General features: G+C 41.7%; 1 protein-coding gene across 1 annotated transcript; it reads left to right on the top strand.

The window, feature by feature from the left end:
- The first annotated feature begins 4,515 nt into the window (after positions 1-4,515).
- Positions 4,516-5,526, top strand: LOC145795675 (uncharacterized). Its single transcript, XM_082880528.1, has one exon. The coding sequence runs from the start codon at positions 4,516-4,518 to the stop codon at positions 5,524-5,526; it is 1,011 nt and encodes a 336-aa protein (XP_082736654.1).
- The last annotated feature ends 4,890 nt before the right edge of the window (positions 5,527-10,416 follow it).

Genomic DNA, 10,416 nt, shown 5'->3' with positions numbered 1-10,416 from the left:
TAGTAATCAAATTGGTACAAAAAAAAAATAAATTACCAGAAAAACGAATGGTTTGTCCAAAATATCAAGAAATAAAATTTGTTATTCTACAAATACTCTAACTAGATGTATTAAGCTCTTGATACTATTCAATCAGGTTCTCAGCGTAACTTTGAAATAAATGAGAATTTTGAGCACTATAATGATCAACCTAAAATTTGTTATTCTAAAAATACTCCAACAAGATGTATCAGGCTAGCTCATGAAATTTTAAAGGGGAAAAGAAAAAACTCTAAAGCTTGAATCTTATAATAAAATAATTTTTTAATTTTTTTAATTTAAATCTTAATGTTTTGATTTGTTTTTAATCTAAACTATTTTCTTTATTTTATTGAGTAAATTTGACAAAAAAATTAATATTTTAATCATTAAACTTAATGTGAATAAATAATGAATGCATGTGTATTGATTATATTTATTTTTATTAATATTTGGTTTGGATGCCAATGAATGGGTGAATGGGTATTGTTTAAATTTATTTAAATTAAATTTCAATGTGAATGAATTAGATGCAAAACAATGAATTTGTGGATTGTTATGATACAGGAATGTCACAAAAAACAGTTCTTAGTTATTTGCAACACCAAGACACTATCACAAATAATTAATTATTTTTTTTACAATTTGTTTGTACTTTTTGAGACAAGGAAATTCGGTGGTTCTGTAACGCCCCAAAATAAATACATAAATCCACCACTTTAGACATGCATTGATACAAAAGAAGTTAACCATTTCTATTCATCAGAGTAGTTCTTACAATAGTATTACATGTTAACAACAAAAACAAATGCCCTATAGGCTTACAGCTTTTCAAGTCAATACTTGGTTACACAAAAGAAGAGTACTAACTCTATACAAATAAGCCCTTGGCTTGATATACATGTAATACGAATAAAACACTCAAAAAGAGTCTTCAACTCTCATCATCATCTAGGCTAAGTCCTTGGAGGTGGCATGCTACCTGTACCTGAAAATAATGTCCCATATAGGGTGAGCCAATGCCCAGTAGAGATATGTTAAACACAGTATGAGCAATAACTAAGACATTAGCAATTGATAAATGTTCAATTTCCACCAATCAGTTCATAATCCATTTCCATTTCATATTTCATGTCATAACAATTTTACAATTTACACTAACGGCTCAGAACCTGGCCATCCACTTATATGAGACAGTGACTCATATTAAACATTTCCCATTTTACAATAGATAAACATATTAGTTGTATCAACATCTCAACAGATAAGCATACAAGCTGTATCCACATTTCAACAGATAAGCATATTAGCTATATCAACACTTCCAAAGATAAGCATATGAGCTGTATCAACACTTCCATAGATAAGCATATGAGCTGTATCAACACATTATCTGACAAGCATATGAGCTGTATCAGTGGAGTCCATCCCCTATCTCCTCCCAAACAATATCCGGTTTAGAGGTCCATCCCCTATCTTCCCCTAAACTGTGGAGTACATCCCCTATCTCCTCCTCCCACACACACAATGTATATACATATAGGTCATATACAAAATCAATCAATACATAGCGTTAATGTATTCTACCAACCGTCATACTCTATGACATAACCAATTGATTAGTTTTAGTTTGCCTAATCATCATGCATTGTCTACAACAATCAAAACTACCCTCCATCGGTAGCCCAAGCAATTATTTCTAAACAGATAATAAAAGCTCCAATAGATAAAATATCAATGTTTTCGAAAGTGAGCGATTAACAAATCCAACTCCACTATTCTACCATATAATGAGTCAATTTCATTATTTTCAACTCAATTCCAAATACCAACACTCTTCCCAAATTAATTATACCAATTAATTTATACAACAAATTAAGGCTTTCTCCTCCATTTTTTCAATATTGACCCAATGGTCCATATATCAACAACCAACATCAATACCACTATTTTGAAACCCAAAATACTCTTTTTAGAATCAAAATAATAAAACCCCCTTTTAACATTTTGAAACCCTAAGTCCCAAAATTTACCCAACTTCAACACTTTATCGAAATCACCAAAGATCTATGTTAAGGACCATAAGAGTGAGTAGGAATCCCTACCTCAAGAGTTGACACCCAACGAAGAAGATGTAGAAAACGGAAATGCACCAAATCTCGAGATTCTTGGATCAAAAGATAGCCATCGACGATCAACAACTTTTTTGTAAAGGCCAAAGATGAGGAAACAACTCTTACTAGATCAACACCTAGAGAGAAGGCAAGGTTCTAGAGAGAGAGGCTCAACAATGGAGTTTTGGAAAAGTAAGAGAGAGAAATGAGTATGAAAAAGTGATCCAAAAAGTCGGATCTCGGTTTTAAATAAAAGTCGCCCCGCTCGAGCGTGGAAACCCCCGAGCGTCACTCACAGACTCCCGATCGAGCGTCAACAATCCCGCTCGAGCGGCGGATACACACTTCCAGAACTTTTTACAGAACCAGGTCTTCGCTCGAGCGTCAACTCTCCCGCTCGGGCGTTACACACAACAACCCCGCTTGAGTGTCAAAACCCCCGCTCGAGCGTACAACACTGCAGAGGAGATACTGGAAGATGGAAAAATACGCTCGAGCGCCGAAACCCCCGCTCGAGCGAACAAACAACAATGAAGGGCCCGCTCGAGCGTCAAAATCCCCGCTCGAGCGTGAAGACCAAAATCTAGGCAACTACTCTTGGTTTCCAAGTTCAACCAACCTGTTTCAAACCTGCCCAACACAACCCAAGACTCGAATACAAGGAGTAAAGGATGTAAACAAGACATACACAACAACTAACTCCACGGAACCTAAGTCCGAACACAATGATTAAAGGAAGGGAAACCGGGATCGTTATAGGTTCACTCTCTTGCTAGACTGTCTCGCACTCTTCAACAGCAACAGGTTTGGATGGAGGAGCTGCCCCCATCATTGGATCATTTGATTGCTTTTGTTTCCTTGGCTTTTGCAGTTCACTATTTGAAGGGACTAAATATAAAATGAGTTGGAGCCAAGCCTTGGGCCAACCCAATCCATTAGACTCAAGTCCTGAGAAGCAGGGTAAACAAGTGGGCCAGTCAGATTAGCCCAATTACATCATCAACAACCCATCCAAGTCCCTAAGTCCTCAAGCACTTGGGCCCAGCCTATAGTGGAAAGGTCAATCCAGCCACGATTTTGGGCTGGGCCATGCTGTAGGATCTCATCCTTGGACCGAACCCAAAAGGGGCCGAGCCCATACAAAGATATCCTACTAGGCCAGCCCATCTCTACAAGCAATCTCGTAGAGGGCTGAGCCGAGGCACGACGTTACCAAGCCAAAAGAACCCAACAGAGAAACGTGAATGCATGCACATGGAGGGTGCCACCTCAGCTGGTCACCTCCTCCTAGAATCACAGAAACAGTTGGTCGAAGGAATGTGATCTGTTACAAGCATGGTTACAATGAGTATATACACCCCTTGTCAACTACCAGATGGTCCCCCACCTTGGGCAATGCTAAAAAGAAACTTTGTAGCACCAAAACTCCATGAAACCATCTTGGGCAACAAGCAAGGAGTTCTATATAAACTACACTTACTTCACACTGAAGGTAACTGATCTAAGCTGAACTATACTCATCAAAACACAACTCTCAGCACTGAGAGAGTACCCCTAATCTTCTTTGATCTCTCACTCCCACACCAGATTGGTTATCTGGCCAACCCCGGCTATGCAGCTCTAACGGTGCTCATTGTTGCAAGGTCTTGATTCCTGGATAGTCCAATCAAGTGCGGAGCTCCGATCCACAATCATCTAGTGTGGTATTCGATACACACAATTGGTGCGGTGAACGTGGATGGCTTTGTCTCTGAGTTCTACGCTTGATTCTGGCAATGGAGATTGAGGACATCCCACCTTCGGCACTGACTCCACAAACGGAGAAGACAAAGGATAAATGCTTGGCACTCCCGACAGTCTTGGAAGAACAAACCAGAAACAACAACCGGACTCCCGAATCTATTGAGCATCGATTACCCTTCGCTGGAGGTTCTTCTCATCATTTTCTACTAGAGAAGGATTACGGGGATCGAATCATTGACTCCACGGGAATGGAGATACAGGAACTGAAAGCATAACTCAAAAGGGTGATAGGTGACTCGATGGGGAAGAGGACTGACACAGAGCCCTCTCGCTTGCGATAGAGAAGCCCATGCCCATCCCGAGAACCACCAGTGAAGAAGGTTCACAGAAATGAGTCTGGGCAGCAAAGCTAGCCAATCCCGGTACAAAGTGAGGCAGCGAACAGCCACACCTGTGGCTTACGTCGGAAAAGGGCTAAGAGGCAAAAAATAGCTAACCCTCCTTAGGATCTTTGTACTTGGCTAATTGGCAACAAACAAAATGAGCAACGGCGAGATCACCTTGACCATACTATCCATCAGAGAGAGCACTGAGCATTGGATCGGCTCGTCTCCTTCCATTCTCCCCAAAAATCGAGGCCATGAGACCTCCCAAGAAGATCACTCCACCAAAGTTCACGTCATACGATGGGAAGTCAGATCCACGGACGCACATCAGCCATTATCAGCAGATGATGTTCTTATGGAGTCGAGACGAGGCACTAATGTGCAAAGTCTTCCCGTCCAGCTTGGGAGAATCCGAACTTCGATGGTTCGATCATCTCTCTGCGGGATCGATTTACGACTGGAACCAGCTCTCTAAAGAGTTCTTGGCCAGGTTCATCTCCAACACTAAGATCCCGAAAGAGCCAGATACACTGTTCGGTCTCCAAATGGAACAGGAAGAAGCGCTGCGTAATTATGCTATGAGGTATTGGGAGGAGTATAATAACCTAGAGGAAAACGTTTGCAGTGAACAGATGGCCATGATGTCTTTTAAACAAGGTCTGCGCCAGGAAAGTAAGCCGAGACAGTCACTTACTAAGTGCCCGGCCACAGCATTGAAGGATTTGTGTGCCAGGATAGAGCAGTATGCTCGCCTCAAAGATGATCAGATCCTCATTGAGGTAGCATCAACTGAACAAATAGTTCGGCACAAAAAAAGAGTGGACCGAGGGGAACACCGAGGACTCACAGTGAATGAAGTAGACAAGTCCAAATCCCATGAAGTAGTTGTGACCATATTCAAGGAACCAATCTATTGTATTCTGGAAAAGATCAAAAGAGAGCCATTCTTTATTTGGCCGCCAAAAATGTTGAGAGATCCAGCTCAGCGCAATCAGAAGCTCAGATGCACCTATCACCAAGACAGGGGGCATATGACTCAGAATTACAGCGCATTGAAGCAACACTTTGCAGATTTGGTAGCTGCTGGGCACCTCCGAGACTACATTGATCAAGATAAAGTGGTGGTCGAACAAGGGAACACTCTACCAGAACCAAACATTGAGTATCCTCCTTGGTTGGTAATAATGGTAATCCATAGAAAAACTAGCCACGAGCGTGAAGAGGCACTTCAAGAGGAAATTGCCAAAGCTATGCAGATTCAATAGGTCATGTCAGTACGACCCACGCACGAAAAAGGTACGCACATTACCTAAGCCCCCATTGTGCACTATTTCATTTACTATAAAGGATTTAGAAGGTATTCAACACCCACATACTGATGCACTGATTATAACTGTGGGAATTGGGAAACAATTTGATGTAAAATGAGTCCTGGTAGTTCAGGGTAGTGCAATGGATATATTGTATTATGACTTGTTCAGGAAGCTCGGTCTCTTTGAGCAGCAGCTCACCCCGGCGGCACCTCCATTGGTTGGCTTCAATTCACAGCCTGAATGGCCACTTGGCAAGATAGTGTTACCTATTGTGGGTAGGTCAAAGACCCTACAGATAGAATTTCTAGTTATTAATACACCTTCTCCTTACAATGCCATACTCGATCGTCCTTGGATTCACCACATGGAAGCTGTTCGGTCAACCTACCACCAGCTCATCCGCTTCCCAACAGAACACAGAGTAGAGCAAATCTCAGGGGACCAAGTTGCGTCCAAACATTGCTTCATGGAAACTATGAAGACTAAACAACTTTGCAATCGGGTACAGACAGTTGAAGTAGCCAAACGGCCACTCTTGGAGGATGTAAGAGGAACCCCAGCTGAAAAGATAGTAGAGGATTTAGAGAAAATCCTAGTAAAGGAGGATGATCCAAAAAAGTACTTCCTTATCGCCACCTCGCTAGGCACTGATGAGAAACTTTAGTTATTGGATTTGCTGAGGGAAATTATGGAGGTATTTGCATGGTCAGCGTATGATACACCACAGTTGAATCCAGATTTCGCTTGCCATAAACTCAACATCAACCCTTCTACTCGGCTCATTGTACAGAAAAGTCGAAGATCCTCTGTTGAGCATACTGAAGTAGTAATTGCCGAGGTCGACAAACTCCTAGCGTCAGGGGCGTTTAGAGAAGTTCAGTACCCACAATGGCTGTCCAACATAGTTGTAGTCAGAAAGAAGAACAAAAAATGGAGAGTTTGCATTGACTTCACCTACCTAAATAGAGCTTGTCCCAAGGACAGTTTTCTTCTGCCTCGCATTGATCAACTAGTAGACTCAATAGCGGGACATGAGCGTATGAGCTTTCTGGACGCTTATAGCGGCTATCACCAAATACCACTGTTTGGCCCAGATCAAGAGAAGACAGCATTCATTACTCCAAGAGGTACCTATTGCTACAAAGTAATGTTGTTCGGCCTCAAGAATGTTGGGGCAACTTACCAGCCCGAATGTTCAAGGAACAGCTCGGAAGAACCATAGAAGCTTACATAGATGATATGGTAGTGAAAGCAAGCTCACTACAAACCACCTTATAGACCTAAGAGAAGTTTTTAGAATACTGAAAAGCCATCAGCTTCGCCTTAATGCCTCGAAATGTGCTTTCGGAGTAGGAACAATGAAGTTCTTGGGGTACATGGTGACTCACAAAGGAATCGAGGCAAATCTACATCAAATCAAAGCAATACAAGAGTTTGAAGTACCAACAAAGGCTAAAGAGCTATAGAAGCTAGCTGGAATGGCAGCCGCCCTGAATCGGTTCATCAGCAAGTCTTCAGATCGGATGAAACCCTTTTTTCAGCTACTAAGGCCTCGTTTAGGGAGTGGCTATTTTAGCCAAAAAGCCAAAAAGCCAACTAAAACTTGTCACATCACCTCTCTACGTTTCTGCACATCTTTTTGTAAAAAGTCAAAAAGTTACTAAAATAGCCTGTTCCCAAATGAGGCCTAAGAAAAAAGACTGCATTTGAATGGGGTCCTAAATGTACCGAAGCATTACAAGGCCTCAAAAAATAACTCAGTAGACCACCTCTCCTGTCCACTCCAGAATTGGAGAAAGAACTGTACCTATATTTAGCAGTCTCAGATCACGCCGTAAGTGCGGTATTGATTCCAGAGGTTGAAAAGGAACATAGGCCAGTATACTACGTTAGAAAGACTCTATTAGATGCCGAGACACGGTACCTATCCTTGGAAAAGCTAGCTTACACACTGCTCATCGCCTCAAGGAAGTTGCGGCATTGCTTTCAAGGTCACACCATCAATGTCCTCACTGAATTCCCTTTCAGATCTGTCTTTAGCCGAGCTGATTTCTCCGGCTGAACAGTGAAATGGGCGGTTAAACTTGGTGAGTTTGACATTCGGTGTCAACCCAAAACAACAATCAAGGCCTAGGTCTTGGTAGATTTCATCGCCGAATTTGCTCATACCCAGAGCACTGAGCACGAAAACTCCAGCTCGGTACAAGTGCCACGCACAACCGAACTAAGAAAGCAATGCACTTCAGAAGGATGAAAACTCTTTATTGGTAACATCTGGCAGCTTTATGTCGACGGATCATCCAATAACCAAGGCTCGAGAGTAGGGGCAGTACTTATGTCACCAGAAGGATTTATCTGGGAGCAAGCTCTTAGGCTTGGTTGGAAGGCTTCTAACAATGAGGCAGAGTACGAAGTACTATTGGCTGGTTTACGCAGTGCCGAACACTTCAGTGCAGAGCAACTTCTGGTTTTTAGCAATTATCAGTTGGTTATTAACCAGCTTACTGGGGTCTACGAAACACAAGACGAAAGAATGGCCATGTATGCAGGCAAGGCTAAGGATCTACTCAAAAATTCTGATCCATACGAGTAGAACGAATTAGTAGGAACCGAAACATCCATGTTGATGCTCTGGCCTACCTCGACTCATCATTAGATGCCAAAGACGCTAAAAAAGTTTGGGTTGAGTTCGTGCCAGAACCAAGCATTGCATCTCCAGTCCTCTGCAGTAACCTAGAGCCAAGCTGAATGGATCCAATACTTGTTTTTCTGAAATCTAGCACTCTCCCCAAAGACAAGAAGGAAGCCAACAAAATCTGACATAGATCAGGTTGGTTCTGGGTCTCACCATTTGGGAAGCTATACAGACGCTCCTATCTCGATCCTTATCTTTTGTGTGTGCATCCAAATCTAGTTGAAAATGTTCTTTACGAAATTCATGATGGGATTTGTGGATGTTATGTTGGTGGAAGGTCACTGGCGCACCGAGCCCTCACTCATGGGTACTGGTGGCCATGGATGCAACAAGATGCACAGCAGTACATTCAGAAGTGTGATAAATGTCAGAGGTTTGCTCCACTAATTCATCAGCCAGCCAAAACTCTCACTCCACTCACTAACTTGTGGCCTTTTGCCCAATAGGGTCTAGATATTGTTGGACCTTTGGCACGAGGCACTGGGAACAGACGATTCTTCATCGCTACAACCAACTATTTCACTAAGTGGGTTAAAGTTGAAGCATTGGTAAGTATCAAAGAAGAAGACACAAAGCAGTTTGTCATGAGGAACGTTGTGGTCTGTTTTGGCATCCCGCGGGTACTAATTGTAGACAATGGAACACAGTTTGATGGAAAGATCTTCAGAAAATTTTGTGCCAACCTCAGGATCGAATATCAGAACTCTTCTCTGGGCTACCCACAAAGTAATGGGAAGGCAGAAGCTTCGAACAAAACCATCATCAATGGAGTAAAGAAGCGACTCGAACATGCAAAAGGAAAGTGGGTTGAAGAGTTACCCCACGTGTTATGGGCTTACTGAACCACTCAACGGGGGAAACACCTTACTCCCTAACTTTATGAAGGCTATTATCCCACTTGAAGTTGGTCTCCCAACCCTCTGATCAGAGCTGTTTGAAAGCACAAGTAATGAGGAAGCTATTCCACAAGCACTAGATATGGCAGAAAGCCGAAGGGAAGTAGCACTGATCAGACTTGTAACATATCAGCAGCAGCTCATCAAGGTAATTCACACCGAGAGAACTAGTTTTGAGGAAAGTTATGGATCACAAAAGGTTGCCTGGCGAAGGAAAATTAGGACCTAACTGGGAAGGTCCATACAAGGTCACAGTCGTTGCTGGAAATGGAGCTTACTACCTAGAGGATCTCAAAGGCAGAGCCATACCTTGGCCCTAGAATGCAGCAAATCTCAAGAAATACTATCAATAGAATTATCCCCTAACTTCTTTGTCAAAGTGTAAAGACACTTATCTTTTGATCAATGCAAATGCCTCCCCACTTCTCTCAAATTTTATTATTATTATTATTATTGCTTAATATCTGACCAGCTTCATTGCAAGAGATTATGGGAATCAGCTTTGGTGTTCACCAAACGGACTTAGCTTTGGTGGTTACCAAATGGATTTAGCTTTGGTATTTACCAAACGGAATTAGCTTTGATGTTTATCAATTGGATTTAGCTTTGGTGTTTACCAAACAGAATTAGCTTTGATGTTTATCAAACAAATTTAGCTTTAATGTAACCCGAATGGACTTAGTTTCAGAACGACTGAACGGGATTTAATTTTAGTTAGCACTCAAACATGCCAAGTGGAAGTGCTTGGTGGAATTATGTTTGGAAACTAAATTGGACCTTAGCAAAGTGGAATTGCTTGGTGGAAACCGCACTAACATATTTTAAATAATAATCTCCGAGTCCATAGAATTTCTTAAGTATCGCCACATTAACACTTCAGTACCACTACATCCAAACAAAACTGGGACAGATTTGGATAAATCCTTCAAAGATCAAACTTTCAATAAGTAGTCGTACTCAGCTCCAGGTGGGGGCAAACAATTGTTTTTTCAATACCAACCTGGACCTGAGTATGACATCTTTTTGTCCCATTCAATGGCACTTATGCTGTCAACATCAACATCAACATCAACTTAAATAGCTCCTCCAGAGAGCAGGTTCTTCAGTACCAATCTTACTTAGCTCCAAGTGAGGGCAAACAATTGTTTTTTTTATTTTTTTTTATTTTTATAAAAAAAAAGTCAACCTGGACCTAAGTAAGCGACTCTCATTCAAAATATAACGATTAGTGCAACCATGAAGACCGAGCAT

The sequence above is a fragment of the Camellia sinensis genome, chromosome 7 (genome assembly GCF_055761805.1).
Source record: "Camellia sinensis isolate YWXY chromosome 7, ASM5576180v1, whole genome shotgun sequence".
Taxonomy (NCBI): Eukaryota; Viridiplantae; Streptophyta; class Magnoliopsida; order Ericales; family Theaceae; genus Camellia; species Camellia sinensis.
Note: the sequence above shows the minus strand (reverse complement) of the source record. Positions and strands in the feature narration are given on the sequence as shown.